This window comes from Opisthocomus hoazin, chromosome 7 (genome assembly GCF_030867145.1).
Source record: "Opisthocomus hoazin isolate bOpiHoa1 chromosome 7, bOpiHoa1.hap1, whole genome shotgun sequence".
Taxonomy (NCBI): Eukaryota; Metazoa; Chordata; class Aves; order Opisthocomiformes; family Opisthocomidae; genus Opisthocomus; species Opisthocomus hoazin.
Genome location: NC_134420.1, coordinates 68350041 through 68376807, shown reverse-complemented (window position 1 = coordinate 68376807; position 26767 = coordinate 68350041). Strand labels below are relative to the sequence as shown.

Here is a 26767-nt window from a genome sequence, read left to right as displayed (position 1 = left end):
GCATGCGTGACCTGCACACAAATGGCTGGCGGGTGGGCTAAGCACTGCCCCAGCTTAACGACCCTGAACACTGCTGAGCCGCTGCTGCTCTGGAGCTAACGAGGGGGCAGGCACACATCCCTGCACCCCAGAACGACCCAGCCGCCCCAAAACCGGTTACAGAGAAGGGAATAGTTCCTAACCTGCATGGATGGCGCCCGTTGACTTCCCTGCCCCGTGTCTGCGGCTCAGCCCTGTGTTCCGTGTGCTGCTTTGCTGCCAAAACGAGAGGGGCTGCGAAGCGGCCCAAGCTCCAGCCGACTGCTTTCCTGCAGTTATTTATTTTCATATCAAGAGTAAATGCTCTGCGTTAGCTCTGCACTGCTGTGTGCTTATTCTGCATGTGCTTCGTGAACCCAGGGAGGCAAAACCAGCCCTGCAAGTGCAAGCCCTGCAAAGCTAAAAGGCCACGCTCAGCTCCGACGCACGGGACCCTCTCTGACCTTTTCCAGAAAGGGGACCTTAGAGAACAACATGTTTTACCAGGTAACAACTTTGCTGTGTAAAAATGAGTCACTTTGTGTAACGTTAAAACGGTTGCATTGCATGTTCCCATCTCCTCGCCCTCCCCGCCGGCCAGCCCTGGGTGGGTGCCCGGGTGCAGATGGTGGGAGAAAGGCTGGGAGAAACGTGTTGCCCATGAGCAGCAGAGCTTGGGGACCACATCCACGGGATGCTCACGTCCTGGCTTCACGAGCTTGCCCTCTCCGACAGCGTCGTTAAACCATTCTGGAGCAACTGCCCCAGCCAAGAGGTGGAGGTGCCGGGGGGGTGGGCAGCAGCCAGAGCCCCTGCACTCAAGGCGGGCTTCATAAACCCAGTTTCTCTGGAAAAGCGGCTAAAAATAGCCAGGGGAGATGTGCCACAGGCTGTGTGCTACCGGTGCCAGGTTTGTTTTATATTGCAGCAGCTCTGGGACTGGGCCCAGACCATGTGCAGCACCTGACGGGGAAAGCTGGGGACTGGGGGGACGCCTGTGGGACCCCCGTCCCGCTGACCCATAGCAAGAGCTGCTCAGGGATGATCAGTAGGTCTGAGGAGCTAACGAGGAGGATCGAGGTGGTCTCAGTTTCTTTATCCCTTGTAAGAGGGTTTGCACTATAAGATGATACCTTACTCCAGAGCAGCCTGGTCAAGTGGAAATCAACACTAGCTAAGTAAATGCTGATCATCCTGCTTAGACACTTGAATTAAAAAGCTTTGCCAATCAGCCTTGATTGACAGAAAAAGGACAGGGCATTAGGATCAGTCATGCGGCTTTAGAAGGCAAGACCTTCACTTCAATTTTTTTGCTTCCCCGTTAATCGAATGAGGAACAGACCTCTATCATGAACTGCAGAATATTTAAACATCACTTTTGCCAGTGAGAAAAAACAAATCTGCACACTAGTGTCCATCTAGGAGCTAAATCCTGTGCTAGAGAGAGCTGTCGCTCCGCTGTGATCAATAAACCCATCAGCCTTCGCTCAGTGCCTTGGCTCTGTGAGAGCCCCTGGAATCAGAGCTTATTATTTTGATGTATTGGTGCTACTGTGACTGCGCTCATCTGAGAGACTGGGATCAGATTGCGTGGAAGAGCAATAAAAGAAAGAAAAAAAAATAGAAGGAAAAAAAGCCCAACCCTGAACAAAGCCATTAGAGGTAAAAGAAAGTCATTTGAAAAGATGAAGCTGGCGGCGTGACTGGAGAGACGCAGCAGACGAGAACATTGGGTACGAAGCTGGTACCTGGCCTGGCTGTCTCCGGCGCGTCGCTCCGGCTGTGCGCAGCCCAGAAGCTGCTCCGGGCGACGCTGCTGCTGCCGGCCGGGACTGCTGCAGGTGGGACAGCCTCCACCCTTCCAGCACCAGCTGGTCGGGCATCCAAAGGGTCGTGGCTGCTTTGGAGGGACAACGTGAGGCCGTGCATTTTTCACACACGGCCGGCATCGGACTAACTCTGCACCTTTTTTGCGCTGGGAGCCTGTTGCAAGCCCCTCTGCCTGCTCTTTATAGATACTTCATAAATATCAGACAAAAGTATCAGAGGCAGAGGGTGCTCACCACAGAAAATGGGGTTTTCTGAAGCGCCTCCATGACTAAGCACAGATCTCAAGTGTGACCTCGGCCGCTTTGCCCGTTCCCGCGGTGGACTGATGCCGGTGTCCCGACTCCCCCAACCACGATGGGAAGAGACGGGACAGATCCCGACACCAGTCCCAAAGACCAAGCAGACACGTTGTGGGTGTCCCCCTCCCTCTCCCGCTGCCTCTGGGAGGTCCCAGCTCCAGGGGCTGCATTTAGCCCCTCCACGCTTGGGGGTCCCCTGCGAACCCGGCTCCCAAGCGGCAGCAAAAGTGCTGCAAGCCCCCCTGGGGCCGCGCGTGATGGGTAGCAGCACGGAGCGGTGGCAGCCGATGGATTGTCCTAACCCAGGCCCTCGCATCCCTGCTGCACTGCCTGCTCCGGGGTCAGCGTGCTCAGGCTGTGGGACGTGACCACCTTAAAGCCTGCTGAAGCTGGGAAGCTGTGGAGGGCTAAAACCCAAGTTACATCTCTGGGGAGACCCGTGGGGAGTGTTGAAGTCCTTACGAAGTCCCTTGCCTTCGTATTGAATAGAAAATAGGAGCGGGACATGGCGTGGCATGGGCTTCCAACACCTCTCTGGTTTTGTTTTCCTGATTTTACTGGCAAAGGAGCACCCCGAAACCCCAGGGAGCCTGAAGGCCGAAACGAAGGAGGTTACGAAAGGAGTGGAGCAGGTTATCGGTTATCGGTGCGAGTGCATTCCTGCGGGGCCGGGCAGCCGGGGCCCCTTTCACAAACCCCGGGGAGCTGTTTGCACAGTGCCCGCCGTTCGTCCCAAGAACATTTCTTAAATTGTTTCTAGCACTCTCAAGTGCGTGATTGTGCCTTGTCCAGTTATTTCAGCAATTGCTGCACAAGCAAAAGCATTACGTGACCACCCCATCCCCGCAAACACGCGGTGGGGCTGCCGGAGGGACCCGTGCGGCGGGCAGGAGCTGGAGGCGTGTTTTCTTCACCACCACCTCCCTTGGCCACGCTCATCGGAAGCCTGGTTAGTGGCTCTGGCCCCAACACCCGTCCCCATCCCCGGGCTCACGGGAGCAGCTGGAGCGGCTGCAGCCTTGTAGGGGACCAGCGGGCTGGAGGACACCATCATCTCCCATGGCTCCTGGGGAGGTTTCGGAGGTGGTGGCCAGGCTGTGCCACCCCCGGGGCACAGCGAGCTCCCGGCTCTGCCCACTGGCTCCCACTGGGGACTTCGGAAAGGGCTGGGGACGGGACCGGTGCTGTAACAGACACCCCAGTGCAGTGGGGCAAGGCTCATCACCAGGGCTTCCATTGCACATGGAGCCAGGTGGGATGTTGTCCTCCTAGGCTTATTTTCAGGGGCATTAATTAGCTGCTCTTTCTTTCCAAGCCCCTCTCCACAGCCCAAGCGAACAGGGTTGAAATGTAATGTTTTATTAGAGATCGAAGCCAGCACAGGATATTGAGTACTTCAGCAGCAAAGCAATACAGTGCGTGGCTGGCAGGGTTTAATACCTATCTGATTCTATTTCCAATTACGAGAAATGCACTGAAGCCAGTTCTGAGGCAGGCCAGAGAGCTCCGAGCGCCGCAAATCTGAGCCATTTAGCTGCGTTATGACTTCTTCTCCTCCCTCATGATTCATCCGGAGAGCAATTAAAGCCCTTGTAAAAATGTGCTCCCAATTAAAGAGTGAGACTGGCTCTGAAGGATTAGACAGAGCGAGGAGTAACTTTGCAGTAGCACAGGATTTGACTGAGCATCCCTTTTTTGTTCGTATTAAGAAAAATCCTGTGGGAATGAAGACTGCTATTGGAAACCGGCTCCAAAGTCCATGGCATCCTTCCTTAAATTAAATTTGAGTCCAAACTGGGGCTGGGGCTTTTGGAGCTCCACCTTACTGCTGTGCTGTTGGCGACGTAGCAAAGCAGAGCAAGCAAAATCCTTCTTGGAAAGGCTGAGCCCAAAGAGGGGCTGGATTACAAATCGCTGGTACCTGCTGGCGGAGCCACCCGGCAGCATCCCTGGGACCGCAGACGCGGGGACCGTGCCACGCTGTGTCCCTGCCCAGGCAGCAGCCCTGCCCTGCCCGTTCCCTCCACCCCGGGGCAGCCACCGAAGGCGCGGGGGGCACAGCGGGAGCCGCGCTGCCAGACTTTGATGGCCACAAAGGCCAAGCCGCACCTGCTACCGGTTGTGAAGAGACTTGCAGACAGCACCAGGTGTGCCATTTCTGCAGCCCTCACAACCAGGCGTGCCTTTCGTCTATCTATAGAGCCCCGGCGAGGGGACGGAGCGCGCTCGGCAATTGTCCTAATTTAGCAAAAATCCTGTTTGTCCAGCGGGTCGCCCGGCACGTGCGTTTCGGGAGCAATTCTCTCGGTTGCCCTTGGCCTGGCCCCGGGAGTTGGGGAACGCCGCTCCCATGGCTGGCCGGGAGGGATGGAGACGAGCGAGCGGGCGAGCAGGCGAGCGGCCGGCTGCCGGGGGAGCGGGCTGCCAGCAGCAGGAGCATCCCCACACCCCGGGGACCCCGCGCCGGCCCCCACCTACCCACCATGTAGTTCAGCTCGTTTATGTGAGGCGTCAGCCTTTTAGAGAAGGCATTTTAATTACATCACTGTTCAGTGCCTCATACCATGAGACCTAGGAGCAGCTCAGGGCTTGTAGATACTTTACAAAACGGGTAATATCAATAATAAGCGAGGTCCATGTACTCGGAAGCTGCTGGTGACGTCTGTTCTGCCACCCAACAGCAAGCCTGACAGCAACATTACATTCAAGATTTTATAATTTCAGGTTCATTAGATTATCTCTATCCCAAAGCCACATCATAAAGAGGAGAGAGATGCTAAGATCTGTTTTTTTAAATGTGGACCACTCGATTTTACTCAATAAAAGAAAGACGCTGATCTCATGGGGATGGCTGGCTGGGAACAGAGAAGAGTTTTGCAGGCTGCAGTCAGCATCCGTTAGCACAAATGAGGACCCTGTTTTATTCTGAACGGTCTACTCTCCATGGGCGTATGTGTGGTGGCACGTCCAAAGGATGCGTCTAAAACACAGACGTGATTTCAAGCTTCCATTAGAAGCACTTTTTTCCTGCCTGGGCTTGGCTGATGTATATCGGATTTGCTCTAATTATGATCTTTGAAATGGGGCCTGATGAGAGAAGTGGTATCTGAATTGCCCTGGTTGTATTTTTATAAATATGAATCATCTGCTGCTTTGAAAAAAGTTCAAGCCCTTTCTCCCGCATTTTCAAACCTTCTTAATTCCTTATAAAAATCCCCAACAAAATTAATAGGGAAGAAGAAGGATGAAGATATGTTTATATTTAATATTGCAAAGCCAAACACCAGATACAGCGTCGCTTTGTGTACGGCTTTCACTGTACTGCATCACTGCTGCTTCTGTGGAGAACTCCCAAACTGTGGAAGGAAACCGAAGGAACCCCTTGGCCGTTTTGTTTCTGTCCGAGAACCAGGAACCGCGGGGACGGTCGGGCAGAGCGCAGGGCCTGGCAGCAGCATCCCGCGGGGTGTAACGGCTTCGGGGCCGCTGCAGTCCCCGGGGGCTGTGCAGGCGCCTGCCCCGTGGGCCCCCGGGGAGGGATGGACGGGGAGGTGGGGGCAACGCTGCTCAGCTTCTCGCCTGGACTTCTGAACCATGGAGAAGTGCTGAAGAAGGGAGAAGATGGAGAAGCGCCCAACGTGTCCCCTCTTCGCATGCCGCAGCCTCCTGCGCTCCCCCCACGCCTGGGAAGCCCCTGCTGCTGCCCCGGCGGTGGCAGCTCCTCTGCGTCACCCAGCATGGCCCCAGGGCTGGGCGGCAAAGTAGACAGGCTTCAGGCACCTACAGCCTGCAAGCCCTCCACCCTGCTTCGGCAGGGGGATTGGACTAGATGACCCACAGAGGTCCCTTCCAACCCCTGCCACTCTGTGATTCTGTGCACGCCAAGGTTTCAGGGCCTTCACCCCCCCTCGCTGGCCATGGCCCTGGGGTCTCTCCGGTGGCCCGGCAGCCCCTCGTTCGGGATGCGCAATGGCACGGTGCCACAGCAGACCCAGCCCCGGCCAACCTGCCTCCTCCGGGGCGTTCTGACCAGTCCAAACCGCACGCAGGTGCTGAGATTTGAAGGCGCTTCCAGACAGACTGATCAGTATATCTGGTCTGAGGAGCCACACCTTGAACGCTCATCACCCACATGGGTGGGTCAAAGCCCCAGGCTCTCCCCGAGGTCATTAACGCAACGTGAGGGCACCTCGTGAAGCACCGACCCCAGCTCCTGGACACGGCAGGGGATGAAACGGCCGGCTGGGGGAGAGCTCTCGGCATCGCACCGAGAGCCGCAGTCAAAGCGGAGTTTTGTCCGTTGGTAATTCTGGGGATGACAGTATCAATACATTGAAAAGTCTCAAACTGTGACGCTCCTCTACTACACCAATTTATTTTTCCAAATTACTGCATTATGCAGCAAAAAAGGCTTGTGACATGTATACAGAATCACAGAATGTTCGGGGTTGGAAGGGACCTCTGTGGGTCATCTAGTCCAACCCCCCTGCCGAAGCAGGGTCACCTACAGCAGGCTGCACAGGACCGTGTCCAGGTGGGTCTTGAATATCTCCAGAGAAGGAGACTCCACAACCTCCCTGGGCAGCCTGTTCCAGTGCTCCGTCACCCTCAGAGGGAAGAAGTTCTTCCTCATGTTCAGACGGAACTTCCTGTGCCTCAGTTTGTGCCCATTGCCCCTCGTCCTGTCGCTGAGCACTACTGAAAAGAGTTTGGCCCCATCCTCCTGACACCCACCCTTCAGATATTTATAAGCATTTATTAGGTCCCCTTGCAGCCTTCTCTTCTTCAGGCTGAACAAGCCCAGCTCCCTCAGCCTTTCCTCGTAGGAGAGATGTTCCAGTCCCCTCACCATCCTTGTAGCCCTCCGCTGGACTCTCTCCAGTAGCTCTTCATCTTTCTTGAACTGGGGAGCCCAGAACTGGACAGAGTACTCCAGATGAGGCCAATGCATGCACCCATCAGCTTGACACCAAACAGATCAACATGCTGCTGCGTAATAATTTTGACGGAATCAAATAGATGCTTTGGAAACTACAGCCGGGAATAAAAGACATTATTTATTATACATACTGTAGTAGTTCATAAAGGCCTTGGCAGCAATCTGGACACACTGTACTCGACACCGTAAAGACACAGCGCAGCGGAGACCCCACCCTAAAGCACCTTCCAATGTAAATACATCGGACAGATAGAATTTATTTACTTTTCATGCTAGCTCAGCCCTTGGCTCACCACAAAAGGTGCCTGACTCCCACAGATGAAGGCTGCTCTTTGCCAGTGGCTTTCCAAGGATCTTCCCCTGGTAGGAAAACCAGCAAGTACAAGTTCTAAAAGCATCTTTTTAAAAAAATATTTATTTATACACCCATTTAGATATGCAGTGATTTTAAATCAGCCGCTGGATACCATCGTGCATCTGTACTGCATTTATTCCAGTTGCTATATGAAAGTTTGCATATTCGTGGTATTCATCTTCTAAACATACTTAGTACTTCAGCAATCCTAGAAGCACATATAATGTAGTCACGTTAATGAACATTAACTCATAATAACATAAACCAGTGCACAATTAAATTGCCAGACTTGATTCTCTTTCATTCATGCTCTTAACAGTTTCACGTGACAAACAGTCCACATCTAAACCACACTGCTAGAACAAATATTACACATTCTAATTTGACCACTTTATGAAATCGAGTTGCTCAGTACGTCTGCGCAGGTTGTACGGGCTTCAATGTAAACTGCACAAATGATGATAAAATCTCTCAGTAAAGCACTTTTGATTGTTCGATTTCAAGGAGGGTTACCTGAGGGGTAAGGCCCATCCTTCCCCTTTGGGTGACGAGGACACTGAGACCACAGAACCCCTCAGAGAAATCGCTCGGATTAGTCACCTCAGAGCCAAACTACCAGAACCGGCCTCTCGAGTCCCACTCTAGAGGACAAAGTTTGATCCAATTAATCAAGTATTACCCATAAAACAAACAAAGCAGCATGTGTTCCCCTAGAAGCCCCCGTCATTCATCCCTCTGTCGCCATCGCTGCTGCTCAGCATTATAGTGGGAACAAACAGAAGCACATAATCTTACAGCTGGTCTATTGTCAAGGTGACATATTAGCAGAAGGATTTGCAGACATGTTTGCTTATGAAATAAAGGTTTGCATGTTCAGAAACGCAAACGGTTTCTCTGTACAGGAGCTACACACCACAGAGAAATCTGCTCCCTGAAAGCTGTGTAGAACTGAGGAACATCGTTAAGAGGCTATCAGGGACTACCAAGGTTTGCTGCCTCCCCCCTGAGAGACATCAGAAACTACAGAGCATACACAGCTGCCAGCACGTACAGAGCATGGTGACAGGCTGGTACAGCAGCTGCACTGAGGGCCTGAGCAACTCTTCAAAACAGTGGCAGAGCAGGGCTGTCAAGGAGGAGAACTGGGCACATTTACTTCGCCTTTGTGTAAAAATTGACATTTGCCTCTGAGAGGCAAATCCTGACCCCAGTGAAGCCAGTAAGGGTTTTGCTAATGACAAAAATCAGGTCAGGATTTTAACTCAGATTTTACTTCCAAATTTATTTCAAGAAAGATTTGCTCTGTGCTGAGTTAACTGAGGCAGGCAGATTTGCAGATTTCTGTGCCCACAGAACCAGCAGGAAAGCTTTACTTAAAACCATGGTGCTTTGATTTCATTTTTTTGGTAGCTTGGGTGCAATGTTGTTTTGGAACCACATGAAGCTGAAGATGACACCCATCGTCTTCGGGAGAGTCTCATCATAAGCAAACTTCATGGAGTCTTCTAATGGTATTTCTACAACTTCAATCAGCTCTCCTTCTGCAGGGTGGCCACCTCCTTCGCTGGTTCTCATCTGGTCTGTTACTTCTGTGTAAAATAACGTTTGTGTAGAACCTGTCACACCAACTCCAGACCTGGAAAAAAGCAGAGTGGAAACTTTGTTTTAGATAAAAAGAAGGTAGTTCGGAAGTAGGAATGGAAACCTGGGTCCTCAACTTGTGTCACTAAGCAACATCAAAATGCATGTCCTTACTCTCTGCTAATGTCATCTAGAACCTATAAATGCAATTTCATTAATACAGAAATTGATTGTAACTTTCATGCAGAAATACCAACACTTTTAAATACAGTTGCATACGAAATAGATCTGTCTTCAAATATATTATGCAACTTTGGAAAAATATTAGTTTGGGAGAAAATAAAAAAAAAACCAGTTTTCGAATTGGCGAACTGTTGTTCTACACATTCTGAAGTCAACAGCAGCTTTTTCAGCTGACCTTAGTGAGAGCTGGACTGCAGGATGACTCACAGAGCAATCTGCAAACAACAGCAGGAAGCTCCTCAGTGTATCTGCATGCTGTCATGCTATATTTGTTTGCTTGTTTTTACGCAAATATTTAGATTTTTTACTCTTAAGAAGATTACGTCCATTCACAGCTGGGGTCCTCTACTCATGGACTGGAGAGGTATGAGAGCAGAAAGGCAGCCTGAGAGTCTCTCTCGATCCTGCCTGAGCTTTAGCCTTGACCCAGTGGACCACTGCAAGCACGCACGTATCTGAAGCAATTCAGCCTCCCTCCTAAATTTGTTACAGTGGATTTAGTTGAGGATATTTTAGATTATGTAGTCTTTCTTCAGCTAGACCGCTTGCTGCGTATTATACTTCTTATTTGTTAATCCTCTACTTCCTCAGGACTATTTCATTTAGGTATTATTAAATAAGGGATAAGTACATAATCCACTCATTTAGTCCTTCCAATAAAATATTCACATCATAATCACAACTTCTTCACTTCACATGATTACAAGTGACTTTTCACATTGAATTTGGATCCAAAGCTCACTGAAACTATGAATCAGGCATTAGTGCAAGCTGCAAAATTAGCCTCCATATTATTATATATACAGAGCATTCTAAGAGTTGTAGCAGTGTTATGACCTTAGAGTGTATACCCATACTTACCCAACCATTAGCCAACTAAATCTTTCAGTTAATCCATCATAAATCACATCCCATAGCAGGAATTAATCATTTGTCTCTTAACTTTCTAAGAACATTGGTAATTATATTGCTTGGAGAATTAATAGTGATTACTGAAGTTGGTTTCTTACATGAATATACACTTTTTTTTTTTAAACACAGAATAAAGAGTGAACCAGTGAATTCTTCTTCTGAAATTACTTCTGATACATTCTGTGATGCTGAACAAGATGCTTCACCCCTGCAGGACCATTCCTGTACAGCTGAGCAGAGAAACTTAACCATTTTTGGCACTTCCAGGAACTCTGAAGACTGCTATGGGACTTCTTTCATTCTGGGCTCCTCGCTTTATTTCAGTGTCAGTAGTGGGGTTTTTTGGTACACATTTTAACCAACAAAATGTGACCTACTGGGATGCAGCAAGAGGCCAGACTGTTTTCCCTCTGTCTTCCACTTTCACCAAAGTACATGACCTCCTTCTTCAGTCAATCCGATCCAGTATTTACTTTCCCCAGGGACCTCTTTTCTGCAGCCACTGTCATTGCTATTTCTATGCTATTCTGATGGGCACCGGAGATGGTTTACTGACAAAAGAGCCATCCAGGGCTGACAGTCATCCACAGACTGTACGTGCCACCGGCACCAGATCAAATCTCCTCTCAGGACTCCCCGTGCCACACTCCCTTTCCCATTCTCTGGAAGAGTAATGCTGCTCGCCAGCCATGCTGCCACCCATCTCACCTCCACCAAAGGTCCAGCCAGTAGACAGCACAACCCAAACGCAGCCTTTGAAAGCAGAAGGAGTCACATGCTGGGACCACCACGCTGGCTTAATCATTCTGATCTCATTGTACAAGTAACATAGACTCATTTTTCTTCAAGTTGCTATCAGCAACCGGCTTGCAAAAGTTGGAATGACATTTTTTATGCTCATGTGCTATCAGTGCTCTTTCTGCCATGAGGAGGATGGCACATTTTACTAGATTCCCTTTGTATTAAAATACAATATATTTTTCTTGATATTTGCAAGCAATAATGTATAATATTAAAAAGCAACACTGGACATTAAACACCAATTAAGAACAAACAGATCTATTTCACAATCCATCAGGGCTGGCTGTTTAAGCTCTAGTCATTCTCTGAACTGCCTCCCCCAGCTTAGTCACTTTGACATCTGTCACCGATCACCGACCTATGTGCTACCCACTCCTCGCTGTCCTACCCATATCCATGAGAAAGAGCCTCACTGAGAGAACGTATTTGTGACGGGATAGTAGATCGTTTGCTCATTTTTTTGTTCCCTCTTCTTCTTCTTTTCTTGTGTGAGGATGCAGAAAGGATTTTATTCTTTTCAACCAACCAGAGATCGAGATCTGTTTGTCTCGCTATATAGTGATTACTTGTTCTTCAATTGTTTCAGCAAGAATTACATTTTTAGTAATCAAATAAACATAGGAAGCCTGGGATTCAGAGATCGTTTTTTGGTAACTGATAATAAGAATAAAAAACACGTGTTAATTTGTACTGTAAAATTTGCAAGACAAAGAATGCAGCTCGCTAGTCTCCACAGGTACTCTTGAAAAGACACAGGACTATGCATAATGTACTCAGTGTTATGTTAGTTCTAATGAGTGTCACCACCAGGAGAATGAAAATGCTCTTAGACTGGTATACCCATGTCCACCTGATTATGTAAAGGCAATATACAAAAGCATAGAGACTTTATTTAAGAAGCCCTTCTACAAGAACCTTCTGGCTTGATTACTTACAGCACAATCTCCTTCTATACCACCTGTGACCATTTGCTTATGAAATAGCTGCAGCTGTGGAAAACACAGGAGTTCACTTTCCACACATCTTTTCTTTAAAGTAAAGGAAAACTACTTCCTGCGGTGCTACACTGCAAGATTCATTTTCTCGCCACTGTAGCTCAAACAGCATGGAGTGATTTCACCATGCTGTTATTTCATTGTATTCACTCATACGATACTTCTGTTAAATCAGTGTTTCTCTCATGAATTAAATACTTCAAGAGTGGCTACTACACTGAATACTCTTTAAAAGATGAAAGCGCAGACTTCAATGTCTTTTCCTTGTTATGATGCCCAAAGTTATGGCAGACTTTGGAGACTATCGCGTGACACTATTTATGTACGTATGCACTGCTTTTATTGTCTAGCTACATGTTTATTTTAATGGTTTCAGAAAGAGTCTGAAACATACAGGAATATACTTTAATTCATAAAAAAAGCATATTTCTTACCTTTTTTTATTTGATCTTTCTTTCTCTAAATGCTCTGGCTTACTCTTCCGGTTGATCATTTGTGTGTTGATCCATGTGGAATGCCCTTTACTAAATTAAATATTCTCCAATATTGCCTACCACTGTCTTTCACAACATTTTCAGACTCGTAGATATCAATGTATCCTGCCTGTCCTTAGAAAACTGTCCAAAAATCAATGCTATTGACATTTAATTTTTCTTAGTACCTTTGATTTTTATAGAAATCAAAAGTTAGCAGGCTTGTTGCTTTGAAGCTGTTTTGAGCCTCTATCTCGTTGAAATAATGAAATATTTTAACACACACCCTTGGAAAATGTGTATACATTTCAGTGATTTTGGGTACTTGGGGCCAGAGGAGGAAGAGAGGAGAGGGGGAGAAGGTGGGTCTGGCTGGTAAAGAGGCAAAAGGCTGCTATTATTTTTCAGGTTTATCTGTCACTAGGAACTTCCTATGCTTTTGCACACTTACTCATGCTTTCTGAGTATGATGTTTAAGGAATTTTGATGTGCCTTTAATCATGGTTATATTGCTTTCTCTGCTCTCTTCTTCCTCTATTGCAAGTCTGTGACATATGCTTTTCCTTTTCCTAGTATTTCACATTACAAAAAAAATGCTTTTGCCATGGTCTGAAATGAGTCACCTATTAACAGATTACAGCTATATTCATTAGCTTTGCATCTGTGGAAATCACAGGGGTCAGCACACCTGAACTGCAAGTGATGAGTTTCACCCTGGGAAAACCACCTTCCCGATAAAGGTGTCCCCTTCCCAGTGCACGGGAGGCTTGGTCTGGGGGAGGGCGAGCAGGGTCTGAGCTCGCAGCACTGGCCCTTGGTGAGGCTTTGGGCTTCAGTCTCACTCCACAGGCTCAGCCCACGTTGCCCAGACCAGGCACGTCACGGCTCACACTGATCCAGACCTACTAAGCCTGGCTTGACCTGGCTGATTGTTCCAGATGTATTTTGATGTGTCTGTGCGGCGCTCGACTCCCACTTACCACTGTGGGACAAATGCAAATGATCTATACAAAACACAGCACTGTTTTCCTTGCCTCTATCGTGAGGACCAGTTTCCTCCAAGCAGCTCATAGTTGTTTCAGTTAACAGCTACATGGATGACAAATACTCTTCATCAAATCATTAGGCCTCAAGCTCACAAACCCTGTAACTTCAATAGAGAGAGACTTTGAAAACCAAAAGTCTATTAGCACTAAACTTCCAGCATTGCTTCAGAGACAATTAGAAGCCTCCACTACCTTTGACAACAGCAAGTCTGAGAATGTAAGCATGTCAAAGTCAGGATACCAGGTTTGCGTCACAACAGTAACTTCAGTGCAAGTTTAACACATCAAAACAAGATTGCATGCTGCATTCCCATATTTTATTTTAAATCAAACACTCAAACACTGTGATTAAATCATGCTATGGCTTTCAAAGCTGTGGGCAAAACACTTGCAGGCAAGAGTGCAGCAGAAAAGCAGTTTCTGCGGAGTGACTGCAAAGTGCTTCTGCAGACCTCCTGCCCAGGGGTGGGACTGGCTGGCAGAACGGGGCTGTAACGGGAGTATTTTCTACCTGCTTCCTTCTCACACCGGAGAAAACACAAGAAACATTGTTAATCCAATCTGTTCTTGAAACACGGCAACAGCAGCTATCACAAAGCCTTTGTTCAGCTCTTCCCTTTTATTAAATGCACGAGGAAATACACAGTGCATGAAACAGAGCTCACTAAATGGGGCTTTTCACTTGTCATATCTAAGTTCATAAAGATACCTCGCATACACATTTTTTATCACAAGTGGGTAGACAGTACCTTATTGCTTCAAAAGCAGAAAGTTTAGTAGTGCCTAGAAGCCACAAGTGTGATTGAGTCCCCCACGTATGTCTGCCGATGCTCAGGGAGTTTCTCCTCCAAAGCGAGTGTGCGCACACGCTGCGTTCATGTACCCGCGCAGGTTTGTCAGCAGGGTCGAATTCAAAGCATGTACTCAGCATCAGCTTTGCCGCCTTCTCATGTCTGGGTACTCAACTATGCCAGCCAATTATTACATTACTAATTATTACATTCATAAATACTACATTTTTAATTTGAAGGAACAAACTTGTATGAGAAAATAATATCTTCTACTCTACTCTGCCACAACACGGGGAACAAAGAAATTGACTTATCTTTGTGAAGACTTTAATTTAACTCAGATTTCTGATAGACAGCAATTAAAAGCTAAATTTCTCATCATCTCTTAAGATCTATCAAATATAAAATCTATAAACGATCAACATTTACCTGTTTCTATCAACACAGAAATAATATTTTTGGTTTTAATCTGGCACAGTTAGTGTGAAAATTCCTAAATGCAATATATCCTTTCTTAAGATGTAAGCCATTTGGATGCAGAATTTGGGTACATAATGAATACATAATTCATATTTACAAATAAATGTGACACAAATCTCTTTTTTATGCCGAAATCAAGATCTATTTAGGCATGAAACATGTAAACTGATGAACAGTGACATGCAGCTTCTATTGTCGCTTTTTAGGAGCTTTGTATAGTTCTGACATTATAAGCGGCAGGTGCAGGAAAAAAGCAGAAGTAATTAACATAAAATTATATTACATTATGCCATCACCCAACAGGTGTACTAGCAGGTGATCTTTCTAATTATAATGCACTCCAACATTTTGAAGGCTATTATTCTTTCTACATAATAACCTGTGAATACAAACCATTTTTACCTCACTGCGCAGGGGCTAATAGCCATAGCACAGTAATTGGAACATCCAATATTAATTCTCTGAATGCTCTTCTTTGTTGTATACTTTTGGAAAAAAATCAAATGTAGGAAGATTAAAGTAAGTACCTATGTTAATATAGTTAGGCCCTTAAACTAATCCATCTGATTTTTTTTTGCAGCAAGGCTGAGAACCTGCAGCTCCTATTGTGTCGAACTCATAGCCGAGAGTTTATTACAACTTCTAGGAGAAAATAAATACAGCATGAAGGGAAAAGGAAGTTGAACCAGAAGCTCTGGTTCAACTTTATCCTGATGCTCTGAGGTGTTATTTAAGTCCAAATAAATTCATAAATATTCTTCAAGAAGACCAAACATTTCAAGAACTAAAAGAAAATACTGTAAGTTGCAATGGCGATAAGAATATCTTCAACAACAAATTTCCTTGCCCCTGTCTTCTAAGGAAACCAGTCTTGAGGAAGGCAGCTGGCACTACTTCAACCTAAGAAACTAACTCACAGCTCACTTTCTCATGGGATTCAAACTCAAAACCGCTGGGATACTACGACAGATAGAAAACTTGCTATATCTGATATATCAATAAGTCTAAAGTCGTTCACTTACAAAACTTTTTGTTTAGGAAAAAAAAACCTGGAGATAACCTCACAGATTTGTTTTAGGGTTTTTACAAATGAACATTTTAATTGGCAACCATTTTCATGAAGCCTCAGTTTACAATTATACTACTACAGTATTAGTTTCATTTGATTATTGAGCTAAATGGTTCCTTTGCACCAATCACATCTATCATCTATGCCATTTTTGACTGAAGCCATACATATAGTTGACGAGAACTCAACACACCAGTAGGCGTCAAAGCTTTCATGAAGCCTCCAAAAGTGGATTAGCTGCTGCCAGAACAGAAACCAAGCTTTTTGTAACACCAAAATCAGGTTAATTATTGTAGCAATTTGTGTAGCCACGGTGAGACCAGTAAACTCAACACACAGGTTGCAAACAATACAGATTTTTTTCCAGAATGATTCCTGCCTTCCTCTACACAGCAAAATGACCCATTTGCATTTAAATTCACCTTCTGGCTGGCATTTTTCTCTAATAGGAACAGATATTTCTGATTCTTCAAAGTGTGATTCCTCTGACCTCCTCCAGTCAAGTCCCGCTTAATTGTTTGTCTTTCTTGTTATCTGCCCCCAATACAGTGTCCTTCATTCACCCACGCCATACTGTCCTCCTGTTGCTGGAACAACTTGTTCCTAAGGCTCTTGTTCAACTAGTGTAAACTCCCAAACTCCTGGCTTCTTTCCTCATCTCGCATTGACTCCACTCAGTTCAGTACCTGACTTCTATCTGCTAAGTATCGTGCCACAAGAGCTCTGACAGAGCTTAAGAATGGGGTCCGACACCTTATTTGTATGTTCTTTTGAAATTTGTGTAGTAATATTGCAGTTAACCTTTTCTGGTCAGTTGAGAAACAAACAAACAAACAAACAAACAAAATCACCTAAAACCACTGCTGCGGGCCCTGATAATAAATGAGGAAAAAAAAAAGGCAAAACTGGTCTCTTCAGATTATCTCCAATCTTTACTATAGCCACTGCTTGAGAAGAGGGCAAAGTTCTGCTTGAACACAGTACATATGTACTTTCCTCATTTCACTAAAGAGAGCTCTTCCCCATCAGCATGAACGTACTTTCCCGAGTCCATTTTGTTCTCAGTCCATGTTTTTCTTCTGCACTGTTCCTTCATTGCTGCTTCCCCATTTTCTACTTGAGGATCTTCTATTCCATTTGTCTCCCTGCTCCAAGTTCTCCCTACGCATCGTCCACCACCTCCCCTTCTCAACCTTTTAGCCACAGAATTGCACTGACTTCCATAGCCCAAAACCATTTCGCCCTTTACATCTGATGTGTCTTCTGCTTTCCATATCCTTCTGTCAGATCTAGCTCAAGTCCTGCTTTTATTCCAGTCCAGCAAATTCCTTCTCATGGCCGTGATTCCATAAAGGGGTGTCATTAGGAATACAAGACAACTCCTGGCTTTCAGACCAAAGGGTGTGGCGACACAGAAATCCTTGTTTGTATGAGAGCCTTTTCACTGTGCACACAACTCTTGAGTTTTTAGGTACAAAAATCTAATAGACTTCACTTAGTAACCATTAATTATAGTTATCTAAATATTTTAACACAGTTTTATTCGCATCAAGAAAGGAACAACAGCTAACAGATTTGGCAGGAATATATCAAGTGCAGTCAAACAAATATCAGCTATAATAGGATAACAGGTCTTGTGGATAGGGGTAGCAACACAAACATAACTTCAGTTTATCAAGGCTTTGAACGCTACCTAGTGTGACAGTTTCATTAAGAAGTTAGGAAACTATGATATATTTAGAATTCAAAGAAACTAATAGGTGCAAGACTAGGATGAAAATGGTACTCATGGAATGGATATCACTGTCAATTCAAAACACAAACTAATATAGGATTCTACTAGCGACCGTTCTCTATTCAATATAATTCAGTAATTTGTTTTAGGACTCGTATGTTGAAATACAGACTGCAGGCAGCAAAGCTGAGATGGACTATTTATAAAAAGCTACAGATGAATATTAGAATTCAAAATCATTCCAACAACTTGGAGAACTGATCTGAAAAAAATACGGTGCAATTCAATAAAGTCAAGTTCAAGGCTGTGTTCAGGCAGAAATAACGAACAGCACAAATACAGACAGGAGGTGAATGAAATAGTTTTGAGTTAGGGGAGGCATTGTGGACCACAAGCCAACAACATAATGCCACTGCCTGCAAAAAAGGCAAACATCATACTGCAGCATATAAACAAAATCATCTGTACGACTAGGGAAATAATGCTTCCACTCTGTCTGACACTGGTAAAGCCCCCGCTAAAATACTGTGCTCCGCTTTGGGCACTACGTTTTTAAGAAACCTGCAGACCAGATGGACAGAAGGCAGAGGACAGCAGAAAGGATGATAAGGTATTTAGAAAACATGGTCTAAAGAGAAAGCTTAAATCAACTAAGACAGTTTTGCATAGGCAAAAATAAAATAGAGGGGAGACGTGTTGAAACAAGTATGTGGAACGTGCAGAAGTACTTCATGTCCACTGGGAAGAGGGTCAGTCTCAGGCTTGAAGTAAAGAATGGGAAATTTAGGCAAGACATGAGGAAAAACTTGCTCATGGTACGGATAGTTAATACACTTCAGACAGAATGCCTGGCGAGGCTATAAAATGATCAGATATTGGAGAAAGCATAGGTGCAATCCAGCTGAGCCTTAGCAGACCATAGGGGAACCAATTACTTCCTGCCTTTGCATCAGATCCTCAAGGATCAGATAGATATGCCAGTCTTTGGTTGAAGGAAGAACAGGACACTCCTAATAGGGGAGAACATAACATTTAGAATAAAATTCTAATAGAGAGCACAGGAAGTCCATCAAAGGCAACTGTAAAACACCATCTTTGAGGCTTCAACCTTTCCATATTCCTCTATAAAAGTTAGTATTATACAGGCCCTTCTGACTTCAGTGTGGATCTCCATGGGCAGAAAGCTGTGCCCACGCAGACAAAGCGGGATTGGGGCATTAACATATTAAATGCCCCCCTTGCATGGGTCTCAACAGAGAAAACTCCAACTGTATCCTCTCTTCGCAAGTCAGTAAAATTAAAAAAAAAAAAAAAAGGCAACTGAAAGAACAACCACCTGTAAGATACAAGACATTTATCAATCAAAAAACATACGGTGTTTTAGCCAGATGTAAATCGTTAACATTGAGTCAAACTTCTACACTGAATCTACAAACTTCCACAGCTACAGAAATTGTATTCTACTCCTCCTAGTTTGTGGTTGTATACGCATACATAGGTATATTTACATATGTATATATCTGCATGCTGTGGCCTGTCAGTGTCACCCAACCTATGAAATTCTGTAGACAGCTTTTGCTCATAAAACTAGCAGGCACTTTTTCTTTCAGTAGAGCAAGCTCTTAATCTAGTTTCAAGGAGCTGTAAAAGACAGCTCCTGTGATTCACCCCCTCCCCTCAACAGAAGCAGTGCTTGCTAATCCAGCAGGAAATAACATTTGCCAGGATTGACAGCTGTGGATTTGTATTCGATTCCCAAATTAAAAACCAATGACAGGACCTAGTTCAATGGAAATGTCAAGCAAAGTAAAGAAAGTAAAAAACCTGGTATCTCTGTAAAATACAAACATACATACATTTTGGATAACAATATTAAAAGCTGGGGAGGAGATATAATGGGATTAAAGCTGTGTGCAAAGTTTCTCCTGAGGGATTTTTGTTTGTTTGTTTTCCCCTCCAACAACTATTTTTCCTCTTACATATTAAGTTTTCCTCTTACTCCTAACATATGTTTTAAAACATGTTGAAGTCTATTTCAATAAATATTTAAAACCCTGCAAAAAATATAAAAATTTTCACAGTCAAATCAGAAAAATCTTCACATATAACATTAATTATTGTCAAATTCACAGAAGCCTTAATTATGACCCAAATATTATCTAGTATATAGACCTAATGGTACAAGTTCTTATGCTTCTACGAAGTTGTGTTAATGGAAAGTCAGAGTCCATCTTGGGCAGTTTCTATTGTTAATCAGAATAATAAAGACCAGAGATGGAAAATGACTGACACAGTAAAGACGGGCTGTTTTCTAGTAGTATAACAAACTGCTCTTAAGAGCCCAGAGCAACTTTTCCCAGCTCTAATAGTTTTTGGAATAAATCACAATAGTATCATTCTTCCTTGGAATTCAATCCCATAATTATGAGTTTATAATTGCTTAAGTCTCTGTAAATACTCCTCTCACTTGCAGAAAATTACACCTTTCACTTACTTTCAAATGTCCACGTTCCTCCACTACACTGCTTAAACAAGGGAACAGGGGACATTAACGTACATTCCAGCCACTTCAGAAATCTGTGAAACAACAAAATGCAGTATTTTAACTTACTGCTATTTACCTGTAAGAAGTGATCCTCCTTAGGTCTGCGACAGGAACACGATAGCCACACTCTTCTAAGACTTCCTCACACGCAATTTCTTCTAAAGAAAGGTCTGGTTTGTCTACGATGCCAGCGCATAGTTCATAGGTCACTCCTACCACAGCAGGCAAGGGATCCTCTAGGCGAGTGAAGGTCTCCTTGTCCTGATTCTGAAAGACTTGAGGATGATGCCTTTCCAGCTCACACATGTAAACAGCTTAAAAACACCCCAGCAAACAAAAGAAAAAGAAACAAGAGAGTTTGGGGGTTTGTTTTTTAGCTTATTCATATTAAATAGAAAAAAGATTGTACACACAAACTTTGCCTGGGAATTTATAACCATCAGAGCACTTGAGAGTACCAAGGAATTCAGTTGTGTTGTCTATTAAAATTATGACACATTGAAATAGGAATTTTGGAGAACAAAGGTTCTCTTGCCATTTCTATAAAATTATTCTTTAAACTCTATTTGTGTTTACATCATTTGCAATGAGTTCATGCCTTAAAAAAACCCCAAACATATATATAGAAGCTAGTTCATGCAAGAAGTCCTTGAAGCTTCAAACAACTTCTATTTGTTGGGCAATGAGGATATCAGGATTTAGTTTAAACTATGCAGTTATCTTTCAGGAAAGTTGGGTTGCACATTGTGTACCATGTGCACAATGATGAGTCCTTCAGCCTGTCAACTCAGCTGTTATTTAGAAAGGGTATGAAAAGCATGTATGTTTGTTTGAAAAAAAAAAAAATCCCCTTTTGAACATATAGTTCCTTGCACAGATTCCTGAGTGGAGTCTGAAAGAGACTTCTTGAATTAATCTACAAACAGCTGCCACTGTAATGCACTCCTAAAGAAAGTGCAAATGCCAGATTTTAGTCCTTATTTAAGCAGAACCTCTCACTGATGTCAACAGAAATTTTGTCTGAGTGAGAACTGCAGGATTGGGTGTTAATACACAAAGAATCGCTACTGACAATTCCAATCATTGTAAATTTGGCTTACAGGTATAATCCCACCTGTTTCTTCTTTGAAATATTCTCATGTGTGTCACTTTGCTTTTCATGAAAGGTTACCATGAGGGCATTATAAAACTATTTTAAAAATTGAAATTATTTTTATTCCATCAAAATATTTTACCTACATTATTTCATATACACATAACAGTTTTCAAATGAACTTAACTTTCACTTCCCATTCTAAATCTTACAGAACTGGTATATAAAAGAGCTCAAGTTTAATGGACAACTTTTTGTTCTTCCAGTTACTGGATCTAGCTTATTATTTCTTAAAACCGTGATACACAACAATGTTCCTAAAGAAATGTTGTCACATAAAAGTAAAGTACCACAGTGACTTCTCAAGCACTTGCTCTCTGTGGAAGAGTCTACACCCCAGAAGTTTGTGCCTAGGCTCCTTCTGTAGTGCTTCTTGCCTCAGAAGCGCAGTATGGCAAGATTAGCACCTGAAAGGGAGATGTCTCCATCAGTCTAAAAAGAAAGACGAAGTGCAGAAGTTTGCGCCAAAATTAATCTTTCTCCAGAACTTAAATCTTTCAAAGCTGTTTGCAGTAGGTACATCTAGGGCTTTGAGATTCAATCATTTAAGGAAAGGAGCTTCCATTTCTTTAGGTGAAAAGCATGACTAGAGCTCAGTTTTCTTTTTAAAATGCAGCAAGAGGGTGGGGAAAAAAAAAAAATATTCCATGCAGAATCTGAAGGACAGATCCTTGAAGGATGTCTACTGTCATAATTCCAAAGACTTCTAAAAGCTATGATAATTATCATAAATGACAACTACCTCCAGGATCTCTCTGAGATGAGCTAAATACTCTTATGACTGTATTGCTTTTTCAGCATTGACTTATCCGTATCAGTAAATACAAAAAGTAACAATGCACGCATCCCAGTAAAGGGGTTGGGCACCAAAACGGGACGCAGGTAAAAGCATGGGTACAGAAATACGAAATTGTGATTAAAGTAACTCCCTCTGTTACAAGTCTCTTGAATACCTGAAACCCATCCTGTCACTCCGGCAAGCACCTGCCGTTCTCCTTCTCCCTCAGCACAGATGGGCTCCATGGAGATCAAAACCAAGATTCCCAAAAGGACCCAACCCAGCAGTCCTCTTCAGAGGAAAGCCAACACTCCAAGCACACTAACAGCCCTTCACATAATGAAGAAAAGAAGCGATATCAGCCACTTCTGTAAGATACCAAAAATTAGTGCATTCACCAAGGAATCACAGTATGAATTCATTATTAGCAGGATCAGAAAGGTTCAGACTCAATTTATCGCTCACAGATAAGGAAAGCCTTTATCAGGGAACAGGCAGTCCCCCACATCTCTCCTGAAGGTGCAAAATTGCCTGCACAAGTGATGCACCATGGGAGATACAGTGCCAGATGGAGAAGCGGTCTGTGGCCTACTGGCTAGGGCCCACTCTTCGGAGAGAAACCTGTAACACTCCTCTTCCTCACCACAGGCTGTCAGCTTATTGCAAACACACAAAGGGTCTGGACAGCGGAAACGAGAAGCTGGAACTCAGCTCCCAGCACAGTCACCCACCCACTAGTTCCATGTTTGATTGCTCCCTCGTCTTCCAATGGCTTACGCTACTTTGGTCAGAAACTGCCACTTCATCCTCACCAAGCAGTCTCCTCCAGCATCACACAGACATGTGCGATGAGCAGCAGCACGCTGAGGATTCAACCAACCATCTAGTGCTCATGAAACATCTTAATTAGTTACCGCAGAACCACTCAGCTCTAAGAAGTCTCAGAGTGGAAACTCCAGTAGCGTTAATGTACTTGTGCCTTTCTTTCTGCAGGGCTGGACAAAGGACAGATGGCTCGACCAAACTCATCAAATAAGATCATACCTGTTATTCAAAGCAGCCTTGTTAGACGACTCATATATGGGCACTTCTTTGCTATGCCTAAAGATAACAACACTACCAACTGAGGGGTTAGTGGGGTTTAGCTGACTGGGGAAATGTGCTAGCTTTTCTTTAAACTTCTGATTTCTCTTTGATTGTACCGGTGTTTCGTTCCTCCTTGTGCTGCTTTTGGCTGGGATAGAATTAATTTTCCTCCTGGGAGCTGCTGTGTTTTGGATTTAGTACAAGAAGAATGTTGATAACACTGATGTTTTCAGTTGTTGCTACAAATCAAGGACTTTTTTTCCAGTTTCTCACATTCAGCTAACGAGCAGGTGTGCAGGAGGTGGGAGGGAGCATAGCCAGACAGACAGCCAAGCTGGCCAATGGCAATATTCCATACCATGGAACGCATGCTGAGTTTAATAAATGAGTGTTGGCCAGGGGAAGAAAGCTGTCGGCTCTTCTCGGTTTCAGGGAGTTTGAATCCTCCCTGGGCCAGGAGTTCTAACTTTTTTTTTTGGGGGGGGCTGTGAATCGTTTGTTGGGTAGCGAGAAAAATTGTATTGTATATGGTTTGTTTTGCATGTTCATTATGATCATTGTTATTATCATTGCTATTATCGGTACTGTTATTGGTGTATTTCCTTTGCTGCCTTATTGAACTGTCTTTTCCTCAACCCACGAGTTTCCCCTTTTGTCCATTTCTCCTCTCCATCCCGCTGGGGGGAAGGGGAGGGGTGAGTGAGCAGCTGTCTGGTGCTGAGCTGCCGGCTGCCCAGTTAAACTGTATTTCCTGAAACAGCACATGGCTTACGATTCAAATCTTTGACATTGTTTATTCTAAGTGAATGCAAAATCAAACATCACAATCCATTGAAAGGCCAATATATTTACAGTGAAAAAAATAGGGCACACATTAGAATCATAGAAAGTTTTGGGTTGGAAGGGACCCCTAGAGGTCATCTAGTCCAACCCCCCCGCAGCGAGCAGGGACACCGCTAACTCGATCAGGTTGCTCACAGCCCCGTCCAACCTGGTCTTGAATGTTTCCAGGGATGGGGCCTCCACTACCTCTCTGGGCAACCCGTTCCAGTGTTTCACCACCCTCATTGTAAAGAATTTCTTCCTTATATCCAGCCTAAACCTACCCTGTTTTAGTTTAAAACCATTACTCCTCGTCCTGTCACTGCTGTCTCTACTAAGAAGATTGTCCCCATCTTTCCTATAGGCTCCCTTTAAGTACTGAAAGGCTGCAGTCAGGTCTCCCCTCAGCCTTCTCTTCTCCAGGCTGAACAAGCCCAACTCTCTCAGCCTGTCCTCATAGGAGAGGTGCTCCAGCCCTCGCATCATTTTTGTAGCCCTCCTTTGGACCCGCTCCAACAGTTCCATGTCCTTCTTGTGCTGAGGGCTCCAGAGCTGGACGCAGGACTCCAGGTGAGGTCTCACCAGAGCAGAGTAGAGGGGCAGAATCACCTCTCTCAACCTCCTGGCCACGCTTCTCCTGATGCAGCCCAGGACACGGTTGGCCCTCTGGGCTGCCAGCGCACATTGCTGGCTCATGTCCAGCCTTTCGTCTATCAGTACCCCCAAGTCCCTCTCAGCAGGGCTGCTCTCGATCCTTTCATCCCCCGGCCTGTATTGATAGCAGGGGTTACCCCGACCCAGGTGTAGGACCTTGCACTTGGCCTTGTTGAACCTCATGAGGTTCACACAGGCCCACCTCTCCAGCTTGTTCAGGTCCCTCTGGATGGCATCCCGTCCTTCTGGTGTTTCAACCGTACCACTCAGCTTGGTGTCATCTGCAAACCTGCTGAGGGTACACTCGATGTCGCTGTCCATGTCATTGGTAAATATATTGAACAGCACCGGTCCCAGTACGGACCCCTGAGGGACTCCACTCGTCACTGGTCTCCATCCGGACATTGAGCCGTTGACCACTACCCTTTGGCTGCGACCATCCAACCAATTCCTTATCCACCGAACGGTCCACCCATCAAATCCATGGCTCTCCAATTTAGAGAGAGGATGTTGTGGGGGACCATGTCAAAGGCTTTACAAAAATCCAGATAGATGATGTCCATTGGTTTTCCCTTGTCCACCCTTGTTGTTACATCATCATAGAAAGCCACTAGGTTGGTGAGGCAGGACTTGCCCTTGGTGAAGCCATGCTGGCTGTCTCGAATCACCTCCCTGGCCTCCATGTGCCTTAGCATATCTTCTAGGAGGATCTGTTCCATGATCTTCCCAGGCACAGAGGTGAGGCTGACAGGTCGGTAGTTCCCAGGGTCTTCCTTTCTACCCTTTTTGAAAAGGGGCACAGTGTTTCCCTTTCTCCAGTCACTGGGGACTTCCCCTGACTGCCATGACTTTTCAAATATCATGGAGAGTGGCTTGGCAACTACATCAGCAAGTTACCTCAGGACTCTGGGATGCATCTCATCAGGTCCCACGGACTTCTGTACGTTTAGGTTCTTCAGGAGGTCCTGAACCTGGTCTTCACTTACAGCTGGAGGGATTTTACCCTCCTGGTCTCCTTCACGCCATTCATCGACTCGGGAGGGGTGAGGAGAGAGGTTGCCAGTAAAGACTGAGGCAGAAAAGTTGTTGAGTACCTCAGCTTTCTCCTCATCTGCTGTTGCCAGTTTGCCGGTCTCGCTCATGAGTGGGGGTACGCTTTCTTTGACATTCATAGGTACTAATCCTTTCCCAGGAACATATTATTTTATTATATTTGAAACTGTGTGATCAATTGACTACCATAATAAGCACTGCCCAACACCTTGGCCAATTAGTCACGGGTGAGGAACTAACATGGAAACTAATGAGATACATGCATAACTTTTTTCTCTCTGAACATAAAGTCACACATTTTGAAAGATCATTCAAGATGATCTAAGTCCACAGCACACTGAAAAATATGGTCCTGTCTGCTTCACCCTAGTTGTGTGCTCCTGCCACCCCTCAAGCCAGCATGAATTCTTTCAGGCCACTCAGACAAGCTGCCTAATCCTCAAAATTATCTGTTTGCACCTATGTAAGGCCTCTGCTGTGGCTGCGGGAGGGCTGGTGCTGCCAAAGGAAATGGGGTGGGAATGTACATACAGGAAGGGATGCCTGTTTTTACAAGCAGCACAGTCTTCAACGGGAAAACCTGATCATGACACCACGCCCTAAGGAAAGGCAAGCACACATGTCAACCAGCACATGTGCAGGGGATGTGCCGTGTGAGTGAGCAGCAAGTAACAAGCTACTGCCTTTGCTGGAGGGACCCTGGTAGGGACAAGCAATGAGAAAATTCTCAGCCGTTGTTTTCCTTTGTGGAACAAGCACCAAGGCAGACAATAACCATGGAATGGAAATGTAATTATCGTGATGTGAGTAATGTCAGGGCATGGTTGCGATCACTGAACTGCTTTGGGGTGTCTGACTGACCACTGTCCCTAAGGCCAGGTTTCTGAGCAGCTCCAGCCTCTGGAACAGTTTAACTCCAAGAACAGTCCAGTCTTTTGAGGCAGATTTGACACTTCCATACGGATGATGTAATGAACATGTCGCTGTGCAGTACATATATATATACACACACACATACGTGAAGGCTCCTGCCTAAGTGCCTCAAAGAGAGCAACAGCTATATGAGCCATTTTATTCAGCTGGCAAATAGAAGACATTGAATTATTGAT

General features: G+C 45.1%; 1 protein-coding gene across 3 annotated transcripts in view; it reads right to left on the bottom strand.

Annotated features, from left to right (window-relative positions):
- Positions 1–7077: 7077 nt before the first annotated feature.
- Positions 7078–26767, bottom strand: part of NUDT14 (nudix hydrolase 14) — a 63603-nt gene continuing 43913 nt past the window's right edge. For all 3 annotated transcript variants that reach the window (XM_075426929.1, XM_075426930.1, XM_075426931.1), the window contains exons 4-5: positions 20189–20426; positions 7078–9077 (exon numbers count right to left, since the gene is read on the bottom strand). In XM_075426929.1, the coding sequence (XP_075283044.1) occupies positions 8837–9077; positions 20189–20426 (479 nt within the window). In that variant the 3' untranslated portion in view covers positions 7078–8836. The remainder of the gene's footprint in view (positions 9078–20188; positions 20427–26767) is intronic.